The sequence below is a fragment of the Triticum aestivum genome, chromosome 6D (genome assembly GCF_018294505.1).
Source record: "Triticum aestivum cultivar Chinese Spring chromosome 6D, IWGSC CS RefSeq v2.1, whole genome shotgun sequence".
NCBI classification, from domain to species: domain Eukaryota; kingdom Viridiplantae; phylum Streptophyta; class Magnoliopsida; order Poales; family Poaceae; genus Triticum; species Triticum aestivum.
The window spans coordinates 488,982,298-489,007,213 of record NC_057811.1 but is presented as its reverse complement, the minus strand read 5'-3'; the positions used below and the strand labels follow the sequence as shown (position 1 = coordinate 489,007,213).

The 24,916-nt window shown below is 44.5% G+C and overlaps 1 protein-coding gene and 1 long non-coding RNA gene across 2 annotated transcripts; one reads left to right on the top strand and one right to left on the bottom strand.

The window, feature by feature from the left end:
* Window positions 1–1,196: 1,196 nt before the first annotated feature.
* LOC123142234 (uncharacterized) lies at window positions 1,197–2,644 on the top strand. The gene has a single exon (XM_044561226.1). The coding sequence runs from the start codon at window positions 1,319–1,321 to the stop codon at window positions 2,480–2,482; it is 1,164 nt and encodes a 387-aa protein (XP_044417161.1). The 5' UTR covers window positions 1,197–1,318; the 3' UTR covers window positions 2,483–2,644.
* A 1,172-nt stretch (window positions 2,645–3,816) lies between these two features.
* On the bottom strand, window positions 3,817–7,506 carry LOC123142233 (uncharacterized). Its single transcript, XR_006470555.1, has 5 exons — window positions 7,196–7,506; window positions 6,280–6,335; window positions 5,756–6,074; window positions 4,656–4,726; window positions 3,817–4,125 (listed from the first exon to the last, which is right to left on the bottom strand). It is a non-coding gene; the product is annotated as an uncharacterized lncRNA (long non-coding RNA).
* Between the last annotated feature and the right edge of the window lie 17,410 nt (window positions 7,507–24,916).

Here is a 24,916-nt window from a genome sequence, read left to right as displayed (position 1 = left end):
GTAGCTTGCGTCAGGGCCGTCATCTGCTCTTCTAATCCGTTGGGCGGTGAGGATGGACCGATGAGGAGGCTTCCGGAAGTCCATGGCGGCCGTTCGTCTCAGAAATCCGGCGGCTTCACCGGCTCCAGGCGACGCGGGCTCCCTCGCGCCGGCGTCCGCCGTCGCTCGCTCGCCCGCGCCTGCTGTCGGAAAGGAGGTGGCAACGGAGGGGTGGCACCGGATCCGGTCGGCGAGGAGCTTGAGATGGAGGGGAGGCGCCGGATCCGGCCGGCGAGGAGCTGGAAAGGGCGGCGAACAACAGGGGGAGGACGGGGATCGAGGGTAGGAGCCATGAGGGGGGGCTGGGGCGGCTCGGATCGGGATCGGGGGAGGATCAGGTGGATCTTGTCGGGGCGGCCTTGGGATCCCGTTGGTCGGGCCGGCGGCAGTTCAGGAGTTCGGGAGGGCCCTGTTGGGCCCTTATAGGGGCTGCTGTGATCCAAATAAATATTCTAATCCTGGGATTAGAACAGTGCTGTCATGTGCAACAATCTTGTGGAGGTAGCAATCATAGCCACATGTTGAGCTTGGGATCTGGTCCAAAACTTTCCCCTGTTAGCATTTCTTGCATTTTAGGTATCACTAATTTATTTCCTCTTATAGCCATATATACGCTACGGCGGTTTTGACTACGGCGCACATAAAAAGGTGGTTTGAGCCACGAAAGTAGATGGCATGGCGACAAGTCAGGAAAAACCAAACTTGGTGACATCTCATGCAACTAAAACCTGAAAAACTAGGGACATTAAAAAATATTTAAATTAGAAAGATCTGTTTAAAAAATAGAAATGAAGATGTGATTCGAGGGATATATGTGGGAAAAATGCATGCAATATTTGAAACCAAAAGATGTGGGAAATACTAGAGTCTAGAGGTAAGTAAATGAACACTATGGATGATCTATGAATTTACAGAGATGAACAAAGGATGTGGACAAGGTCCACGTACACAGCGGACCAAACGACATGGTTTTCTGATCCCTTGGAATCAAATGACACGTTCGAGTTTTCTTGTTTGAAAGGGTCAGCGCAACCTCCTTAATATTTTCGCTCCTATATATGGGCCGGCCCTGGTACGGCGCTATATTCCCGATGCTTCGAGCCCCTTCCCCAAGCATTATCCAGAATACTCCGACTCCTTCTTGAACCGCGTTCGTCCCTCCTCTACAAACACCCTCTGCTCGGCCGTCAACAACAGAATCCCAACATAATCGTGCGCATAGCCAGACAAAGGTCAACAACCACCTAGATCGATCTCTCCCAATCTCTGCCGCGGATCAATGGCGTTCTTTGGCTACGACCCGTACGACTACGGCTATGGCTACCCCGCCGCCGCCGATGCCTTCTTCCACGACGCCGAGCAGCTGATGACGGAGTGCTTGCGCCCCGCCCGCCGCAGGGCCCCGGCGCGGCACGACGACGCCTTCTTCCCTGGCTTCGGCGCCGCCGAGCCGGCCGCACGGACCACGGCGCGTCCCAGGCCCAGCAGCGGGTCCCCGAAGAGCTGCCCGGACTACTTCGAGATTGAGGTCACGGGCGACTCCAACTCTCCGCCAGCTGTGCCGAGGAAGCCGGCGCCTTCAGCGGACGAAGCCGCGGTGAGGGTGCAGGCGGCGGTGCGCGGGCTGCTCGCTCGTCGCATGGTGCGGGAGGTGCGCATGGTGGAGCGGCTGGCGGAGGCCGTGGCCGCGAGGGTGGCCTCCGAGGCGGAGGCGCTCCGCGCGGACGCCCTTGCACGGATCGGCCTCGGGGAGGAGCTCATGCGGCTGCTGCTGCGCCTCGACGGCGTGCGCGGCGCCCGGGAGTACCGGAGGCGGGTCACCAGGCGCGTGCTCGCGCTCCAGGACGCTGTTGACGCGCTCGAGGCCGCGCCTGCGGTGGTGACCGCCGATGCGCCGAAAGTTCAGGATGCAGAGGAAGAAGCAGAGAGCGGGATGGAGCCGGAGCTGCCGGTTGAGGACAATACTGCGTCGGATTTTCTGGCTGCCGAGACAACCGACATGGCAGCGATGGAGGTTGATGCAGCGAGTCCCGTCGTCGTCGACGAGGCCGGGCAGACCGAGACCGAACTGGTGGCGGAAGGCGAGAAGGCCTCGGAGGCGGAGGGTGAGTGGGAGATGGTGCTGACGGGGGACGGCGACGTCTTCACCGGCGAGGAGGACCATGCACCACCCAAAGCGCAGCAGCAACAGCAAGAACAGGCACAGGAGGAGAAGAAGACGGTGACCACCGACGGGCTGGACGCGAAGAAACTGATGGAGATGGTGGCGGCGCTGTGCGAACGGAGCGCACAGCAGTGCGAGCTCATCGGGGCCCTGGCTGAGCGGGTGGACACACTGGAGCGCGCCTTCCGGCGGGTTGAGGAGGCCGACCGGCGCAGGCGGAGGAACAAGAAAACCAACAAGGACGGCAAGAAGAACACAAGTAGCTTCTACAGCGACTAGATATGATAAATAGCTTCAGCATAAGGCTTCGATTGGATTTTTTTCATTAGATTTTAGTAATCTTGCATTTATTTCAATTCTGTTGATCGTGTGAACAAACTTAGACTATGTCGGCAAATTTCATTAGTTTCAATTGAGTTGTGTGATGCTTGAGCTTTCAAAATTGGAACACATCTACGGATAGATGTCTATATTCAATTTGATGTTTTCATGAGTTTTTTTTTTCAGTTCAGTTTTGCAATCTTGAATAATATACAGTACAAAAAAAGTGTACATCTTTTACAACTTGGGGCTGACACTTTCTATCCTAATCTCTATCTCATCTTTAATCTTATTACTGTATCTAACAGAGGGGGAAGAATGTCAAAATGAGGATTGTAAGCCGGCGGATTGGTAGTTGTTCGACAGCTTGGGTAGCTTGATCACCGCGAGCACTCCGGCTGCCAGCGAGAAGACCGAGGCCAGGGCGAAGGCAGGGATGTTCCCTCCCCCCAAGAGCTTGTCCCATGGGCCTGCTCCGAGTGACACTATTATCTGCAAAGTAGTCGACAGTCGTAAAGGTCAGGACATGTTCAGCGACGATGCATGACACAAGAGATCATTCTAGGTATAAGGGTCAACCTGAGGAGCGACAATGGCAAGATTCAGAACTCCAGTAGCCAAACCTGGACATGGGCAGACATTCTCAGTTGAGAAGAACAACTGAAACATACTGTAACGAAGCAAACACCATTTAAATTTAAAGAAAGCTGCATGTATGGTGTGAAAGATTGACTCATTGCTTTTTGTGTAAGCCATGCTTCCTACTTTCATGTTGTGAATATGTTCCCTACAACAAATATTTTTCTCTTCATCTCAATATTATTATGCTTCCATTGCCTATCATGTATGTTGTGATAGATCAAATCGTTGCTTCGTGTTGTGCAGATGCTTTGCACCGAACGATGCCAACCACGCACTACGCCACAGCACGGATGCAACGACATGTATTCTGCCGGGAGAATGCACTAAAGACGGCAGATAAACTGCCGGGAGGAAGTTTCTCCCGGCAGATAGAACTGCCACAAGAATGGCTGCCGGGGATTACTTGTCCCGGCAGATAAACTATTCCCAGCAATTTGTCTGCCCTGTCTATTTTATTTGCCGGCAGTTATGTTTCTCCCGGCAGATTGATCATGACACGGGAACTACAGTCACCGGCAATTAATCTGCCGGCAGAAACATGTTAACCCGGCAGTTAACATGCCATCACATTGATTTCACTAAAAAAAGTTCTACGCAGCTTATCCCTAATTTAATATACATTCAGTATGTTTGGACAATTAGGACAGATATCACAGCTCAGATATACTTACTTTTCAATCAAAGTTACATAATAGCCACATCCAAAACCTTAAGCTTCATTTGATAAGCGACCAAATACATGTTTCTGGATGCATTAAGGATGTTGTGCCACAAAAGAAAAAATGGACATGTTTCTAGATGTGCTACACATCCAAATCAGCTTATGTGCTGAAACAAACACCAAATGGGTAGAAAAAAACCAAGTATGGACGCCTTGCAGATCTTGCCAAACCTCCAACACTTCAAGATCTTGTCAAGCCTTCATGAGATGTGTTCAAGGCTTTCTTTATAATGTTGAGCTGAAAAAAGTAAAGTGAGATTCCAGGTTAGTCCAAAGTGCATCTGCATGCTAAATATAAATATGCGACTAATAAAGGCACAATCTAGTGCTTCTATCTATCAGCAAAAGAACGACTCTTATGAGAAGAGGAGGCGCAGCTCGGCAGCAGCACCACCACCATCAGCATAGCGTGTAGAGGAGGGTCAGCAAAGATGATGACAGGAAAAGAAGTAGCATCAGCAGCAACACAGGATCAGTCTGTCCACTTGCCATTTTATTTGTTTCTTCTTATTCATGCTTGAAGAAAATGAAGTCTTGGACCAATTTAGGGAACATCCCTAACACATGATATAACCAATTTTTCTTCTACTTCCCTATGTAACATGCGAAGAACTCAAAACTACAATTCAGATATGTTTCAAGAAACTCATGTCCATGAATGTTTCATTTACATCATTCACTTGTCGTCCATCAACCGAAATCAGAACTTCAACATTATTTCATATATGTGGAAGAGCCAAACAGTAATAGAGCATGAAAAAAATGTACCACACTGTATGTACATCTGTGACAGCAGATCCAACATTGCTTCTGTCAAAATTCTGAAGCCCTAAAATTATCTGTACGTGGACAGGCAATAATCACTATCAGAGTTCATCAAAAGTACACTGCAGCAATGAGATTTATTAATAAACAATGAACTATAATTATTACCAACTAATAACATGTTCTTGAACATGTTTCAAATGGCCAACCTAGAGTACATGCACATATATATGTTTGTTAACCTTTTGGCTACATAGCACATTAATAACTTCCATGAGATAATGAACATTTCGAGACCTTATCACCTCATTATTTCTTCTAACACTCTGCTCTTTTTCATCCATCACGCCCACTGCCATTGCATCTTCTAATCAGTCATCCATGTCACTTTATCCTCCCCGGGTCACTTATAATTTGGACTTGTTGTCCTATATTTTTTGGACAATGTATGTGGCTCAGATATGCAAAACACTATCAGTTCAACTATTTTCCATCGGTAGCATATTAAATCTAAATCATGGAATGGTCCTCTGTAACTCTAACAGCCAACATAAAACTTTTTTCTAATATAAGATATTACAATAACTTTCAGTCCAGTTCTCACTATTGTCGGATTATCCGTTTATATACCTACTACTGTAGGATTATCTGTTTATACATGAGTTAATCGGTAGCAAAAATGGCTGAGCGATGCGGGTTTTTCTTTTGCTCCACCCTGAGACTGAATGATGCGTTTTTTTTTGTTTGATTTCACGAGGGCCTTAGAGCGACGCGTGCAAGCAGCGGGCCATCAGCAAATTGCACCAATACTGACTGCTTGGCTAGCTAGTTGTCCTTCGCTTGAACAGATGGGCACGCTACAATATTTTGGCGCCGCTGAGGATCGGCTACATGGGCCAGATCAAGGGGGCACAGATATGCTCGAGGGGGCGCGACCAGAACTCGAGGGGACGGGGGCGTCTGGCCTCCCATGTGGCAACCGGCAGCCGGACCGGGCAGATCAAGGCAGATGAACTCTCTAGAAATTCATTGGGGAAGAACAAGCTTCAAATTGAACCAGACAACACAACAGTGAAGTAAAGAATAAAGGAGATGCATATGACCTGAACATGACTCAGACCAGAGTACTAGCCACCGCATCATAGTGCATTAGGCTCAAATAGGAACTCTACTGCAGACATATATCCACCCCTGTAATCTTGCTGCTCGTCAGATCCGTACACATCCTCTCCCCCACATGCACATAACAGATAACACAGTGTAATTGTTCAAAATATTAGACATTATTTGTAAGGAGAAAATTGGATAAAGAACTTGCCTTGGATTGAGCAACGTGCTCAAAGTAGAGGTACTTGAAGTAGAGGAAAGACCAAGTCAAAATGTCATCAAAGGCGACTAACATGCGAGCACCTATCTACTTCACTACAGTTCAAATGAACCATTATAAGATAGTACAAATTATATCAAAACTAAAGAACCAGGGGACTGTACAACAAACAATTGAAGGTAAAAAAGTTACATCCTAAATAATATGCATATAGGAGACAAATCAAATGGAACAAATAAACACAGCAAAAACATAGAAATAGTATCACTTAGCAATAGCCAAGAGAAATATGAATATTACCTCCTCAGCTTGCTTGTGGTCGCGTTGCTTCTTTTGCCAGACTTATCAACTTACAGCTGCACACATAGAAGCATATTGTTAAGCAATCAACCATGATAGGTAAATTTAATCTTAAGAACAGAAGCTTTGCATGGCCATGTGCTACATCATCCATGAGAATATAGTTATCTATATAATAAAAAATAACATTTGTTCTGTCCACAAATCAGATTTCACAAAAAAAAACAAGCTACTACTTTGAGGCATCAAACAATTTAGCTAGGTGGACAGAGCAAGTGGGCTGAAGGCTTAAAATAACTAGTTTTGTTTCATCTCAAATTAAAATGAGCTCTGAAGGTCAACTAAAAAACTTAGCCAGGTGTTAACAACTCTAAGGTATGCACTTGTTAATCACCAATTGTCATTGTCCTTGGATCTAAAAGCCCGCTATAATCATCTATGACATGCCGTTCAGTGCTTTGACTTTTCTAAATTACCCAGAAAGAAGTTTTCAAACCATCTACATAACAATCCGCAAGATACTACGCTTATTTATACACAGTATAATACCCGATAAATTCAGTACAAGTAACATTTTTTTAAGGAGTGAGTAAAAGTAGCATTGCTTCGATTCTAGTTGTAAATTGCTAGTTGATTATCAATTTTAAATGGTGAGAAAAAGTCATCCTAGTGGACAATTTTAGTTGATTATCAAGATACTACGCTTCAACTAGTTGCCAAATTTCTTGAGAGGTAAACTGGACCTGTTCGATCAGTAGGCTGGAAAGGAATTCCTAATTGTAACATCGCCTTAAAAAATGCACTGTAAATAAATCAAAGATTATAACGATAGTAAGACAAAACGTGGGAGAGCTACCATCATAAACAAGTTCAGGGTAAACATCAGTAACAAAAAAAAATCAGGGCAGAAGTCTACCATCAGGAGAGGATGTTGAGGAGGCAGAGCTTCTCGCGGGAGGGGACGGACTTCCCGCTGCATGGGGGAGAGAACGTGGAGGAGGCGGCCCCGTTCGCTGCTGGGGTGACAAGTCCTTCTTGGGAGAGGAAGATCACGGAGTACAGTTGTAGCAATGGAGCATTCTGCAGAGGAGCGTGGTCGGCGGTGGAGTGGCTCGGCCACAGGTCCGGTCAGCGGCGGCTTAGATCTATGTCAGTTGGGTGCTCGGCGGCGCTGCAGACTGCAGTGGAGTGTTAGGGGCGAAGGCGGCAGTGGCCAGGGTGGAGGGTGGTTGGCGGTGGTTGGGGCGCAGGCGGGGTATGCGGTGGTTGGCGGCGGCAGCGGCGTCGAGGGCACGTCGCGATTGGGGGGCGATGGAGGTCGAGTGAGGGCAGGACGAGTCGATTTGGGTTGATTTGGAGGATGGGTCGATTTGGGAGATTGGGCCGAAGCGTACGCAAACAAAGGAAAGCCCGCGATGTTCCGGTAGCCCGAGGATGCTCCATCACAACGTCGGTGATGCTCCATTGCAGCGCCGGTGATGTTCCGGCAGTCCGACAAATGCTTCATTCCAGCACCGACGATGTCCCGACAGCCCGACGATGCTCCATCGAGCGTCAGTGATGCTCGATTGCAGCACCGGTGATGTTCCGGCAATCCGACAAATGCTTCATTGGAGCACCGGCGATTTCCCGGCAGCCCGACGATGCTCCATCGCAGCGCTGGTGATGTTCCGGTAGTCTGACAAATGCTTCATCGGAGCACTGGCGATGTCCCGGCAGTCCAACGATGCACCATCAGGGCGCCGATGATGCTCGGTTGCAGCGCCGGTGATGTTCCGCCAGTCCGACAAATGCTTCATTGCGGCACCGGCGATGTCCCGGTAGCCCCAACGATGCTCCATCGCAGCGTCGGTGATGCTCCATTGCCGGAGATATTTCGGCAGTCCGGCGAGCGTTTCATCGTAGCACCGATGAAGCTCCATTGTAGCTCCATCGCGCATCGTGCAGCTCGATGGAGCTCCATCGGAGCACGTGCGACCCCTTGCAGGAAGGATGATACTGCAACCTGGTGACCACGTTGACGCCCTCTGGCAGCACGCCTTGCACGCGGTAGCGCCACCATCGAAGCCCCGGCGGCCTTCGCAGCCCTGCGCTCACCCACGATAGGCTTGCAGCAAAAGCCTTAGGCCGTCTTACAAACACCGATCAGGAGGAGGAGGAGACGGGTCACACAGAGCTAGCAGAAGCCATGGCGTTCGTGTAGAAAAGAAAGTACGAGCGGGAGGAAGAAGCACGTGAGGATAAGATTTGTTGAGGAGAAAGATGCGGTACGTGGTGCTAGGCAGTTCACCGAGCCATGCACAACGTGAGTGGACGCGTGGCATGCAGACGAAGCGGCTGATTTCTCTCCTAGAAATCAGCCGGATGGATTTAAGCGTTTTCCATACTATATGCACTTGACTGAAACTTAGTTAAGTCTCAGTCGACTGAGACCTATACACACCCATTTCATTAGTATCAATTGAGTTGTCTGATGCTTGAGCTTTCAAAATTGGAACACATCTATGGCTAGATGTCTGTATTCAATTTGATTTTTTGATGAGTTTTTTTTTCCAGTTCAGTTTTGCAATCTTCAATAATATACAGTACAAAGAAAATGTACATCTTTTACAAGTTGGGACACTTGTATACACACAGGCCTAAAAAGTACCTCTCTATCCTAATCTCTATCTCATCTTTAATCTTATTACTGTGTATCTAACAAGAGGGGGGGGGGGATCATCTCCATATGTAAACGAATGTCAAAATGAGGGTGAGGTTTAGCAGTGTTGGCACTGAACATCACACAGCAGCAGGCTTCGGGCTCTGGGTTCCGGGGTTTAGCCCATGTGGAAGCCGGCGGATTGGTAGTTGTTCGACAGCTTGGGCAGCTTGATCACCGCGAGCACTCCAGCTGCCAGCGAGAAGACCGAGGCCAGGGCGAAGGCAGGGACGTTCCCTCCCCCCCAAAGGCTTGTCCCATGGGCTTGCTCCGAGTGACACTACTATCTGCAAAGTAGAATGCGGTCGACAGTCGTAAAGGTCAGGACATGTTCAGCGACTATGCATGACACAAGAGATCATTCTAGGTATAAGGGGTCAACCTGAGGAGCAACAATGGCAAGATTCAGAACTCCAGTAGCCAAACCTGGACATGGGCAGACATTCTCAGTTGAGAAGAACAAGTGAAACATACTGTAACGAAGCAAACACCATTTAAATCGAAGGAAAGCTGCATGTATGGTGTGAAAGATTGACTCATTGCTTTTTGTGTAAGCCATGCTTCCTACTTTCATGTTGTGAATATGTTCCCTACAACATATATTTTTCTCTTCATCTCAATATTATTATGCTTCCATTGCCTATCATGTATGTTGTGATAGATCAAATTGTTGCTTCGTGTTGTGCAGATGCTTTGCGCCGAACGATGCCAACCACGTTTCACTAGTTTCTTAAGCATGTCGTATTGTCCCCTCCTCACTATGTTGACGGTGTCGATCTCAAGGCAGTGGAGGAGGTGGTGGAGACAAGGGTGGAGACCACGATTAAGGCCGCCCTTGAGGGTGGCATTTTCCTAAGTACTCCACCGACTAAACAACATGGACGCATTGTAGCACATGCTAGAGTGTGTGAGCTCTAGCTCACGCAACCATGAAAACCAAGTGGTCAATCGGTTGCATCTGCAGCCCTGCTGCTTGCTGTCACCACAATGGCGACAACTTTCATTGGTGATCCTTCGCCTACACATTCCCTATTGTGCAGCCGCGGCCCAAGAGAATGCCCTCGCTTCCTAGACATCTTAGTCTCTTAGACATGGACCTTGGATAAGATTAATTTTTTCTGTTTTAATTGTATTAGGCTTTTATATGGATGGAAGCAGATTACTTTTTCTTTAGAAGCAAATTTTTGTTCATTTGAAAACAATCTAGTTGGTACCGTGGAAACCATTTTATGCTTGAGTGGAAACATATTTAATTGTTGACCATTGATGCAAATTTCCTTTCAATGGAAACAAATTTTCTGGTCGCCAGAAACAAACTCTTGCTTCATTGAAGATACAGAGTAAACATTTATAGTGGGGCACATATTTCCTAATGAATTTCTGTTAGACAAAAACTACTTTGGCTATTGTTGAAGCAAAATTATATTGAGTTTATGGAAGCACATATGTGGGAAATAGATTGTGTTAAGAAAACAAAAGTATCAATCCTGGAAGGTATCATAGATGGAAGCACTAAATCAGAAGCAAACTGGAATCAAACTTTTTTTAAACTGGAATCATATTTATTCCATTAACCAAAGAGCTCAGCAGCATCGCTGGCTACAAAGTTTTGCACAAAATCAGGGGCACCATTTGGCCATAAAGCTGGGAATGATAGCCCTGCGCCTGCACCATACTTCGCTAGAGCGTCTGCAACTTTATTACATGCCCTTGGGCAAAAAGTAATACGGAAAAAAAATTAAATTTAGCCGAGTAAAATATTTAATCTCCTTGAAGATAACACCATTTATCGCCATATCTTCGTCGTCCGACCGAAGCGCTTGCACAAGCTGGGATGCATCTGTTTCAACGTGGACTTCTGATATACCCCATGCCTGGGCAGCCTGCAAGCTCTCAAGACACGCCATTGCCTCTGCATGTAGAGGGTCTTAGACGTGCAGCATGTATCCCTCGCCTGCCCCAAGCGCATGTCCTTGACTGTCACGGACAATGAAACCCCATCCTCCTGTGTTGCTAGGGTGTTCTACTATTTCTTGTACCCCACCACACCCAGAGCATTGTACTATTTCTTGTATCCCACCACACCCGCTATTTTTTGTATCCCACCACACCCAGAGCATTCTACTATTTCTTGTATCCCACCACACCCAGAGTCTTTTGTCCTCTGGCAGTGCTAGGTTTCTGGTGACTAGCTCCTTCGCACCCACCTCATCAAGAAACTGAATTCTAGTTTGCTCCAACTGCAACTCCCTCCATAGTGGTTTGACATGCTTACATCTTGAGAAAATGTGCGCCCCATCCTCATCCTTACGACCACAAACTGGGCAAAGTGTATCCACTTCCATGCCCCGCGGAGAAATACTCAGACGGTGCGGAAGGCTATTGTGAGCAAGTCTCCACAAAAACTGCTTAACTCTCTCAGGGCATTTGATCTTCCAGATTGAGCTCCATTTAAATTGGAATCAAACTTTGATTGCGTGCAATCTGAGGGCTTCATGTTTCAGGATTAATTAGCGCGGGTGTCGTGCATACTAATTAACCGGAAGCAGTTATTAGCAAGCAATCAAAGAACCATGCATGGCCTAGTACTAGATCCAACGGCCATCTTACATCTCATTCTAGTGCTTCCCTTTATATTTATCTCACCATGCACACATCCCACCTTAGAGCAACTCCAACAGGTCCCTTAGAAATCTTCCCATGAAAGTAGTTTTTTGGCCTTCCCGTCAAAGATAAAGGAAGTTTTTCGAAAGTAACTTTTATCAGTTCCCTAATATTCTTCCCATAAATGCATTTGTTTACTTTTAATTTTAAAAAGTAGATAATTGGTGGGACCCACCGGTCAGTGACACCAGCAGGAGGTGCTATAGCCACCGGTGAGGCCATGGCGGCGGGCGCAAGCGGTGGCGCGGGCGCGGGGCGGAGGTGGGTGACGTCTGCGGGCGACGGCTCGGGCAAGGCAGCGGCAGCGGTTGGTTTTACTGTGCGGGCGACAGCGGCGCGTTTACTTTCCGGTTAAGTTCCGACGGGGCGGCGGTGTTCCTGCGGTCGGCGTGCGGAAGTTTCAGGTGGTTGCAATCCCACCAAAAAGATATGGGAAGACCATCTTCTCATAAATCAGCAGGGAGAAAAGACCTCTTTACGGGATCCTCTAAAGGTAAAGCTAGTTTACGGGACTGTCGAAGAGGTTTTTGCCCCGACTTCGCATAATCGGCGGTTATTTTAGATATAGGGAACTGTTGGAGTTGCTCTTACCACATATGCCATTTCATCAGGGGCTCACTCAACATGCATGAAAAAAATTTTCTTTATATCATGCCGCTTGTATTTAATAAATATTTTTGAGTTATACATCAATCTTATTAATTTAAATATTCATCTTTCATACAACCATGCATCATTAAAATATATTGCAACCGAATCGGGATCGTCCTCCTCTTTGCCCCATTCTCGGTTGTACACTTGGGTTTACTACACCGAGATGAACAATAATTTTAAAATCAATAGTAAAAATTTCCAAAAAAATATAAACTTTTTTAACATCAAATATGCTAAAATGTTTTAGATGCTAACAAAGTTTCGCCCAGAAATAACTTTGAGCACCTCGAATGTTATATTTGGATGAAATTTTGCAAACACGTGAAAAGTTTGTGTCTATTTTGATTCTAAGCTCTCTAGATTTGGAGTCTTCTAGTGCATCGAGGGTTGTGGGTTGCTGGGCCCGCCTGTAACGGTGTGGGTAGTTGGTTGAGGTTTTTTGAAATTTTAATTCATAAATATTTATAATTAATCCCCACATATATTTTTTAAAAACTCTAAATATTTTTTAAAATTCATGAATATTTTTAACCCAATAATATTTTTAAAGTTTACAAACATTTTAAAATTTGCGAAATTCCTTTTAGATTTGCAAATTTTTTGAAATCCATGAATTTTTGAAATTCCAAAATATTTTTAAAATTCATGCTTTTGCCAAGATATCAAAAACCCATGAACATATTTTGATTCAACATACTGATTCAGATAAAATAGGATAGCCTGCATTTTATAATATAATAGTGGAGTGAGTGGAAAAAAATGTATGAAGGCTACAGCAACAATTTCACAGTTTCAAGATGAAAATAGAAACTCCCAAGGGATTAACACACGGACCACCAGTTGACATCGAGGCGAAAATGTATAAGGACACTACAACTGCATACCGGAGAGCCCCACTCTGCTCCCGGAACAAATATCTTATCTAGTGGCATCCTGGCACGAATGAGAAAAAATTATACCATAACATAACTAAAAATAACCGACCATGATTATCTGCTAGAGAAAAAAAATACTTAATCCGACGAGTGAAGAACAGCGTGGTGAAATGTGCTAGCCTCTAGTATATTTGATTGATTGATGTCGCCATGTTTTAGTTTTTTTGTACTTTTTACGATATTACTACTTTAAAAAGAATCATGCTTTTCTGTTAAGGTTTTTTTTTTGATCAGTTTTTTGTTGAGGTTTGTTTCTTCAACATTATTGTTAATGAGATGAGAGGGTGCAGGTGGGCTTAGAGCAACTCTAGCAGACCCCGCAAAATGCCCCGGCCCGCAAAATAACCGTCAAATTGCGGGTCGGGGCCAAAAAATCTGCACGATCAGACTCCGCATCCCACACCAGCCCTTAAAATTTTTTGCGGGGCGCGGCAAATCTTCTCCCCCAACCTCTATCTTCACAGGCTGGGAGGCCGACCCGAGCTCAACCCCTATCCGGCACGAGATTTGGCAGGAGGGACATTTCCGCGCGCCCTTTCCCGCTCCCCGCACCCTCCGCCACCATTGCCCCCCCTCCGCAAGCTCCGACTGCTCCTCCCCGGCCGTCCCTCGCCGCCATGAACGACCCCAGGCTGTCCCCCATCACCGTCGAGGTTGCGCACGTCCCTTCCCCTCGGGCGGATCTCGTCGCCGGCCATGTTGGCCCCGCCACCGTCGCCCAAGCACACGTCGCGCCTGCCCGCAAGCGGCAGGGCGACGTGGTTGTGCAGGGCGGGAATCTGGCTGCCCCCGCCGCGATGGCCCGCGCTCTGGGCGCCAATGCCGCAGTGCGATCCCGGCCGGCGGCGGAGAAGGCCGGCAAGGCCGCGGGCGCGAAGTGAAGGAAGGTTTCGGCTTCAAGGAAGCCATCTTCTTCAACCTCTCACTCCATCCCCCCGCAAGGAGGTGCTCCGGCGATGCCGTTCAACGGTGCCGCTCCCCCCGCGAGCGAGGTGTTCGACGAAATGGCCGGAAGGTATATCTCTTCGGTCTTCGATGATTCTCTTTCATTTTTCGCCATTGTTCTCGATAGCTCGTGACTTTTTATCGTTCGCTATAGCGGTGGTTCGAAGAATGCAACAACCGAGTTTGTGAACTTGTTGGACACGAACGCGGTTGACATTGATCAAGCCCCTTTTGAACCATTCGACTACAATGAAACGGAGGGCGGCGTGGACGATCATGGTTGTGCGGACGAGTTGGAGGAGATCGAAGCGGAAGCGTTTGAGCAATCACAAGCAAAAACTGGGAAAAGCCAAAGATCGAAGAACTACATGATCTTGGAAGATCAAGCTTTGATCAAAGCATGGAGTGCGGTGTCTCTTGATGCATGCACGGGTACTTCTCAAACCGCCAAGAGATATTGGCAAAGGATCAAAGATCAATACTTCCGCATTATTAAAAACTACCCCAATAGGACTCCACGCACATTTCGGTCGCTGCAAGGTCGTTGGGAGAACATCAAGCCTATGTGCAGCCGTTGGGCAGCTTGCTTGGAGCAAGTACGCAATGCACCTCCAAGTGGCACCGTGGAGTCCGACTATGTGAGTTTGCTTTGCCTTTGTTCAAGTTGTGCATCATCATAATGTATCATGATAAATGATTGCATCACTTTGTTCACATTGTGTAGGACAAGATTGCTCAACATAGATACAAGGACATGGAAGCTTCGGAAAGGCAGATTCTTCAAATTAGAGCATTGTTGGGAGTTGCTCCAAAAGTGCGAGAAGTGGAAGTTGATCGATAAAGAATCCCCACCAAAGAGAGGCTCACTTACAAACATGTATGAAGATGGCCCAAGAAATTTGCACAAGCCCGATGGCGACAAGAAGACTAAAGAGAAGATGAAGAGAGAGCAAGAAGCATCGAACTTGAGGGAGAAGATTGATTCCATGGTGCAATCAAACGAGTTGATGTTGTTGAAGTCGTTGGAGATCAAGAAAGAGTTGGCCGAAAAGAAGGCAAAAGAGAAGCAAGAAAAATGGCAAATGCTCAAGGAAGAGGGGCTGCGCAAAGCTGCCATTGAGGAGAGAAAAGCACGCGCCTCTGAAAACAAATCGATGTCATTGTTGCTCGCCGAAGAGAACAAGATCATGTCAATGAACCGCAATGACATGGACGACGTCACCAAAACATGGCATGATATGGCAGGGAGAGAGATCTTGAAGAGGAGAATGGTCGCCTCGGCCGGTCCGTGTGCCAGTTCCGGTGATGTTTTCTCTGCTCCATATGGTGGCAATGTGGATGATTTCGGTGCGGGAGTTGGAACAAGCGACGAAGATGGCTACGGTGGCACCGATGAACTTCAAGATGGACTCCATGGCGCGGAGTGAAGATCGACCCCCAAGATGATGCCGGACATGGGCGCAAACCTTTGCATGCCCTCTTTTGCGTAATGAACTTCGCTTTTATTTGCGCGCAAACTGTTTATGTCATTGAATTTGAACTTGTTTGTGAAACCCTATGACAAATTTCAGATTTGCAGTTTTTCTGTTTGCGGGTCATTGCGCTGGTGCCCGAGCAGAACCCGCAAAGCCGACCCGTAAAAAAGCATATTCCGCGAATATACTTTTTACGGATCCGTTTGGGGGTCTGCATCTGTGCCAGCCCGCGCCGACCCGCAAAAGCGGTTTTGCGCGAACTGCAAACGCGTTTTGCGGGCCGGCGTTTTGCGGGGTCTGCTAGAGTTGCTCTTAGAAGAATCGCAAGCACCCGATACTACTCATTTCACTAACGGGGGGAGAGTGTGCGTGAGTCAGTCGATCATAGGACGAGCGAGTTCAGAGCAGGACGCGACAACCACCCGACCACTTCAGTTGTTGTGGTTCCTTACATGTTTTTGTCCTTTTGTTCTTTCTTCTGCTTTTTCCTTTTTTGTTCCTTTTTTCTTTCTTTTTCAAGTTCGAGAAAAAAAATAGATCAATTTTTTCTGCAAAATTGATGAACTTTTTGACAAGTTCGAAGAACCTTTTCAAACTCAACGACCTTTTAAAAAAAATAGATGAACTTTTTTCAAATTCGAAGAACTTTTTTTTAATTCGGTTAACTTTTCATCAAATCGATGAACCTCTTTCGATTAGCTTTGTTTCAAACTCGACGAACTTTGTTTCAAATTCGCTGAACTTTTTTTCAAATCCAATGAACATTTTTCTCAAATTCGATGAGCTTTTTTCAAATTTCATGAAATTTGTTTCAAAATTGATGAACTTGTTCGCACACGAACACGTCACCGTGTAACTCCAACGCCGAGGGTGATGCACCGTAGCTCACGTCGAAGGAGACCCGTCTGGAAGCGCGGTACGCAAGCAATTCGGCGGGCACTTTTGTAGACCCGAAACCCCACGCGCCCGGGAGGGACCTGGTCTGGACGCACGGCGGCTATGGGCTGCCCTAGGTCGGCTTGACCGCTCTAAGGGCCTCGAGGTTCGCCGCCCTGCAAACGAAGAACGAGTGAACAATAAGAAGAAGAAGAACTAGGGTTAAGGAGAAAAGATAAAAGATAAAAAGTGATAGATGAATTGATCAATTGTGTTTTGTGCAATCAGCCATCACCTCTCATCTATTTATGAGGCGGCCGGACTTCCCATACAAGAAAAGGACTAAAACTTCGGTCCAAAACATCAAAAACCCTAACCTAACTCGGACAGGAATCTTTGGCAATTTTCCGGAACAACTCGGTCTCACTGATTCGGGTTTTTCGGTCCCACCGAGTGAACATTGCCAACTCTTTGTACCCTTCCCGGATCAACTCGGTCTCACCGAGTCAATCAACTCGGTCGGTCCGAAATGACTGTGCAGCTTCTGTTTCTGACCTTGTTTTGCCTCCACAGGTTGCATACGACCTCAGATTAAGATGATTTTTATATCAAAATCAGCCGTTTCGATGAGACGCACAACTTTCATGTTGAAACATTTTCCATCAAAGGACATATTAATTGAGTTTTGAACCATTCTTTAATCTGGTGTCAACATGAGCATCTCTAAACTTGTCATAACTTTTGCGTCCGAGCTCCATTTTAGACCATATTCATATCCACATCTTGATCTTGCCGAAGAGAGCCATTCCATGGTGACTTCCAATCGTAAGTATGAATTAGTCTTGATATAACGTAAGCTAGTTTTATGACCGTGCCACTTTTGAGCGTCAACACATGCCCCCCTGTTTTTCGGCATAGCTAGCGTGCCAAAAAATAACTTGTACCATGTTGGTTCTAAGGACGATGTCAACACTCCATCGGCCATTATGTATCTGCTTAGGGCGATAATTATATATCAACCATTACTTGTTTGAATCCTTGATGCAAACTCGGGGTGAAATCTTCTGAATTTCATTAAGAATCCGATGATAAAGTTCCATACATATGTATCTCAAAGCCATCCTCCAAACCATATTGTTCACCCTTTCGCTGGGATTTTTCAAACAATCAAGAATGAATTCGCTCCAATCCCTTCTTTCACCTGCATACAAATTTCATTAGTGGCCGAAGCAGTGGGCTTTGGTTCGGCCTTACCTATGTCGGTGAGACCAAGCATCGGCTCTTGATAGTAATGCAATACACCATGACCAAGATGGTAGCCGGATGCTTGTTGTGCCAACTCATTTTCTCTTCAATCTTCATGTCTAGATATATGAGAAATATTAAAGCAACCCAAGGTAAATTCTATATCTAGACATACCTCAAGATAAACTATAAGTGATTCGTCAAAACATTGATAATCCTTAGATATTTGTTGCACTACTCATAACGAATCACCGAAAGCCTCAATAGCACCTTGTTTTGGTCTCCAATTGAACTAAGGACAATCTTAGGATACTACACCGGCCATGCTTTGACATATTTTTAGGGCGATAGATAAATATCGGCCATTACCATGAGGCCCATGTATAATTCACCCAACAAAGTATGTATAGCCGAAATAAACAAATGAAATAGCAATAACATATTTCGGCCCATTTGTATTAGCAACAAAAATGAACTAACCAAATGTATAGTGATTTGGTAATACCATGTCATCATATAGAAAATTATGTTGCATCCATGGATCAAAATAAATCCATGGAGGGTAATTGATCATACCTATGGATGAATTCCACGGCAAAGGCATCAATGGCACTGTTGAATAAAATGGATAATGTGCTAACCGAAGATTTTGATTTTGTGATGCACACCTTCGGCTTAATTGTTGGTTGCTTCCATTCTTCTCTTTCTTCACTTTTATTGTACTTGTTGCAATAGAAGTATGCACATCATTTTTGTTATGATTCATCCTCTTGGGAACCCATGCCATTTTCTTCTATCTCAGCTCTTTTGCGCTAAGATTTTGTAATTTTTTCTTTTGCCAATACGATAAACCGAGTGGGCATCTCGGCTGTGATTCTGTCTTGACCAATGGCAATTCCTTTTTGGCCTTGTGCACTCTCAACTTCTTTTCTTCAGATTTGGCACTTTGATTCTCAATAATTGGTTGCTTCATCTCATTGCCTTTAGTAGCCAAAGTCAACACTTTAATTGGCTCTTTTTCATTTGAGATCAAATCTGAAGTTGCACTCTTACGACCATCTCTTTTAACATGGTAAACTTGATTGACCACCTCTTTCTTCTTCCATGAGCTCTGGACCGATTCCTTATGATTGAAACGGTCTTTAACATGTGATTGTTCAAATATTGATCTTCTCGGAGCTGCATAATATTGGTGAGATGGTCTGAAATAAGATGGAGAATGTTCCCTTGTATCATACTGTTGGGTGATAGGTCTCCAACGTATCTATAATTTATGAAGTATTCATGCTATTATATTATCCATCTTGGATGTTTAATGGGCTTTACTATGCACTTTTATATTACTTTTGGGACTAACCTATTGACCCAGAGCCCAGTGCCAGTTCCTGTTTTTTCCCTTGTTTCAGTGTTTCGAAGAAAAGGAATATCAAACGGAGTCGAAACAGAATGAAACCTTCTGGAGAAGTTATTTTTGGAAGGAAAGCAACCCGGGAGACTTGGAGTGCACGTCAGGAAAGCAACGAGGGAAGCACGAGGCAGGGGCGCGCCCACCCTCCCTGGGCGCGCCCTCCACCCTCGTGGGCCCCTCGTGGCTCCCCTAACGTACTTCTTTCACCTATATATATCCATATACCCTAAAACGATAGGGGAACAGAATAGATCTTGAGTTCCGCCACCGTAAGCCTCTGTAGCCACCAAAAACCAATCGAGACCCTGTTCCGGCACCCTGCCGGAGGGGGGAACCCTCACCGGTGGCCATCTTCATCATCCCGGAGCTCTCCATGATGAGGAGGGAGTAGTTCACCCTCGGGGCTGAGGGTATGTACGAGTAGCTATGTGTTTGATATCTCTCTCTCTCTCTCTCTCTCTCTCTCGTGTTCTTGAGGTGATACGATCTTGATGTATCGCGAGCTTTGCTATTATAGTTGGATCTTATGTTGCTTCTCCCCCTCTTCTCTCTTGTAATGGATTGAGTTTTCCCTTTAAAGTAATCTTATCGGATTGAGTCTTTAATGATTTGAGAATACTTGATGTATGTCTTGCCGTGCGTATCTGTGGTGACAATGGGATATCACGTGATTCACTTGATGTATGTTTTGGTGATCAACTTGCGGGTTCCTCCCATAAACCTATGCATAGGGGTTGGCACACGTTTTCGTCTTGATTCTCCGGTAGAAACTTTGGGGCACTCTTTGAGGTTCTATGTGTTGGTTGAATAGATGAATCTGAGATTGTGTGATGCATATCGTATAATCATACCCACGGATACTTGAGGTGACATTGGAGTATCTAGGTGACATTAAGGTTTTGGTTGATTTGTGTCTTAAGGTGTTATTCTAGTACGAACTCTAGGGCTGTTTGTGACACTTATAGGAATAGCCCAACGGATTGATTGGAAAGAATAACTTTGAGGTGGTTTCATACCTTACCATAATCTCTTCGTTTGTTCTCCACTATTAGTGACTTTGGAGTGACTCTTTATTGCATGCTGAGGGATAGTTATATGATCCAATTATGTTATTATTGTTGAGAGAACTTGCACTAGTGAAAATATGAACCCTAGGCCTTGTTTCAATGCATTGCAATACCATTTGTGCTCACTTTTATTATTAGTTACCTTGTTGTTTTTATATTTTCAGATTGCAAAAACCTATATCTACCATCCATATTGCACTTGTATCACCATCTCTTCGCCGAACTAGTGCACATATACAATTTACCATTGTATTGGGTGTGTTGGGGACACAAGAGACTCTTTGTTATTTGGTTGCAGGGTTGCTTGAGAGAGACCATCTTCATCCTACGCCTCCCACGGATTGATAAACCCTAGGTCATCCACTTGAGGGAAATTTCCTACTGTCCTACAAACCTCTGCACTTGGAGGCCCAACAACGTCTACAAGAAGAAGGTTGCGTAGTAGACATCAAGCTCTTTTCTGGCACCGTTGCCGGGGAGGTGAGTGCTTGAAGGTATATATTTAGATATTGCAATCGAATCTTTTTGTTTCTTGTATTATCACTAGTTTAGTCTATAAAAGAAAACTACAAAAAAACGGAATTAAGGGTGCCTCATATGCTTCATCTTTTTAATGTCTTTCGTGAAAATGATGGGAAGGAAAATTGTGCTCAAGTACTAGAAGAAGAATTACATAGAATGCTTGGCATAAAATATTTGAATGATGAGCATGATTGCAATGTTGTTAGTATGAATTCTTTGAATACCCATGATGCTAATGATATGCAAATCCACAAGCTTGGGGATGCTATGTTTGATGAAGATGATATGTTTACTTCCCCGAGTTTTGATGAGCAAATTTATTATGATGAAAGCATGCCTCCTATTTATGATGATTATTGTGATGACATGTGTGCTATAAAGAATAAAGATAACCATGAAACTTGTCATCTTGATCTTAATTTTATATCACATGATAGTTATTTTGTTGAGTTTGCTCCCACTATTATTGATGAGAATAAATTTGCTTATGTGGAGAGTAGTAAATTTTCTATGCTTATGAATCATGAAAAGAATGCTTTATGTGATAGTTATATTGTTGAATTCATTCATGATGCTACTGAAAATTATTATGAGGGAGGAACATATGCTTGTAGGAATTGCAATAATATCAAGTTTCCTCTCTATGTGCTTAAAGTTTTGAAGATATGCTTGTTTTGCCTTCCTATGCTAGTTGATTATTGTTCCCATAAGTTGTTTGCTCACAAAATCCCTATGCATAGGAAGTGGGTTAGACTTAAATGTGCTAGTCATATTCTTCATGATGCTCTCTATATGTTTCAATTCTTATCTTTTACGTGAGCATCATTGAAATCATCATGCCTAGCTAGGGGCGTTTAACGATAGCGCTTGTTGGGAGGCAACCCAACTTTATTTTAGTTTCTTGCTTTTTGGTTCTGTTTAGTAATAAATAATCCATCTAGCCTGTTTAGATGTGGTTTTGTGTTTTAGTTAGTGTTTGTGCCAAGTAGAACCTTTGGGAAGACTTGAGTGAAGTCTTTATGATCATGCTGTAAAAAACAGAAACTTTAGCGCTCACGAGATTAGCTAAATTTTTTTACTGGAGAGTGCTATTTAGTTGATTATTTTTGCACATGATTACTAGACAAATTACTCAGGTCCACCAATTTATTTTAGAATTTTTGGAGTTCCAGAAGTTTGCGTTAGTTACAGATTACTACAGACTGTTCTGTTTTTGACAGATTCTGTTTTTCGTGTGTTGTTTGCTTATTTTGATGACTCTATGGCTAGTAAAATAGTTTATAAACCATAGAGAAGTTGGAATAAAGTAGGTTTAACAGAAATATAAATAAAGAATGAGTTTATTACAGTACCATGAAGTGGTGTTATGTTTTCTTTCGCTAACGGAGCTCACGAGATTTTCTGTTAAGTTTTGTGTTGTGAAGTTCTCAAGTTTTGGGTAAAGATTCGATGGACTATGGAATAAGGAGTGGCAAGAGCCTAAGATTGGGGATGCCCAAGGCACCCCAAGTTAATATGCAAGGATAACCAAGAGCCTAAGCTTGGGGATGCCCCGGAAGGCATCCCCTCTTTCGTCTTCGTTCATCGGTAACTTTACTTGGAGCTATATTTTTATTCACCACATGATATGTGTTTTGCTTGGAGCGTCATGTCATTTTATTTGTTTTGCTTGCTATTTGAATAAAATATAAAGATCTGAAATTATTAAATGAGAGAGAGTCTTCACATAGCTACATAATTATTTAACTACTCATTGATCTTCACTTATATCTTTTGGAGTAGTTTGTCATTTACTCGTGTGCTTCACTTATATCCTATGAGTAAATGGTTGAATGATTTGAATGTCATAAATCTGAAATTATATATGCTTCTTATGTTTATCCTATGGGGAGTAATGACTTCACATATAAGAAGTGGAGGTGGTAAATTTTTTGAAGGTTAGCAAACATTGTATTGGTCACTTGAGCAATTCATGAAAGAATATTGAAGGAAGAGAGATTTCACATATAAATATACTATCTTGGACATCTTCTATGATTGTGAGCCCCATTAATTAATTTCAAACCTGAGCAAATTAGTTGAAGTTGGACAAGGAAGACAACATAATGAGTTATGCTTGGGTATACTTGTATAGAAGTTATATTGTTATGGATCCTCTAACATGTGGTGCTTGCTATTTAGAATCCTTTGCTAGCCAAAATATCTGTACTAAGCGGGAATACTGCTTGTGCATCCAAATCCTTGAACCAAGTTTCTTCCATGAGTGTCCACCATATCTACCTATATGCGGTATTTACCTGCCGTTCCAAGTAAATTTGCATGTGCCAACTCTAAACCTTCAAATAATAGTCTGTTTTGTATGCCCGAATCGCTCATGTAGCGACTAGGGGCTACCAGTATCTTCCATGCTAGGTGGGTTATTCTCACGATGAGTGGACTCCGCTCATCATTCACGAGAAAATGGCTGGTAACTGGGATGCCCAGTCCCGTGATCAAAAGATCAAAATCAAATCAAAAATAATTGCAAACAAAACTCCCCCAGGTTTGATGTTAGTTGGAGGCAACCGTTGTTTCGGGCAAGCCATGGATTGATGATTGTTGGTGGAGGGGGAGTAAAAATCTTTACCTTTTTGTTTGGGAACCGCCTATAATGTATGTAGTATGGAAGATATTGGGAACTCTTGGTCGTTATGTTGAAAATGAAAGCATACCTCTCAAAATTGTTTTCATCTTTGTTTTTGCTTCGAGCTCTGGCACCTCTGCAAATCCCTGCTTCCCTCTGTGAAGGGCCTATCTTTTACTTTTATGCAAGAGTCAGTAGTATTCCTTCTCATTCCAACCTACTATTTAGTTGGCAAGCATCATATGATGGAAAGATCTAAGCATATATGGCCATTCAAATATATTTGATCATGAATTATTACTGTTGACATTACCCTTGAGGTAAAAGGTTGGGAGGCGAAACATTAAGCCCCTATCTTTCTCTGTGTTCGATGGATACTATTTGTTCTAAAAATATGCTTTGAGTGGTAGCAATCATGGAAGACTAAATGATAGTTGAGTATGTGAAGATTGCTAAATCAAAGCTCTGACATAGACTCTTCCTGAAAATAAGATGAATTGCAATTGTTTGATGACTGAGAACATAGTTTGTTAGTTTTCAAGAAAGTTTAAGGTTTATGCTTTAACTTGTGAATAGTTTGTTACTTGATCATGCAAAGTTTTATGAGTTGAGGTACTGTTATGACATATAATGATGCTAGAAAAGGTGATTGAAGTTATCATTGATCAAACTTATACACCTGCTAGCATTCACACTTCATAAATTATTTCTTTTATCATTTACCTACTCGAGGACGAGCAGGAATTAAGCTTGGGGATGCTGATACGTCTCCAACGTATCTATAATTTATGAAGTATTCATGCTATTATATTATCCATCTTGGATGTTTAATGGGCTTTACTATGCACTTTTGTATTACTTTTGGGACTAACGTATTGACCCAGAGCCCAGTGCCAGTTCCTGTTTTTCCCTTTGTTTCAGTGTTTCGAAGAAAAGGAATATCAAACGGAGTCGAAACGGAATGAAACCTTCTGGAGAAGTTATTTTTGGAAGGAAAGCAACCCGGGAGACTTGGAGTGCACGTCAGGAAAGCAACGAGGGAGGCACAAGGCAGGGGGGGGGGGCGCCCACCCTCCCTAGGCATGCCCTCCACCCTCGTGGGCCCCTCGTGGCTCCCCGGACGTACTTCTTTCACCTATATATGTCCATATACCCTAAAACGATCGGGGAACAGAATAGATCTGGAGTTCCGCTGCCGTAAGCCTTTGTAGCCACCAAAAACCAATCGGGACCCTGTTCCGGCACCCTGCCGGAGGGGGGAACCCTCACCAGTGGCCATCTTCATCATCCCGGCGTTCTCCATGACGAGGATGGAGTAGTTCACCCTCGGGGCTGAGGGTATGTACCAGTAGCTATGTGTTTGATCTCTCTCTCTCTCTCGTGTTCTTGAGGTGATACGATCTTGATGTATCGCGAGCTTTGCTATTATAGTTGGATCTTATGTTGCTTCTCCCCCTCCTCTCTATTGTAATGGATTGAGTTTTCCCTTTGAAGTAATGTTATCGGATTGAGTCTTTAATGA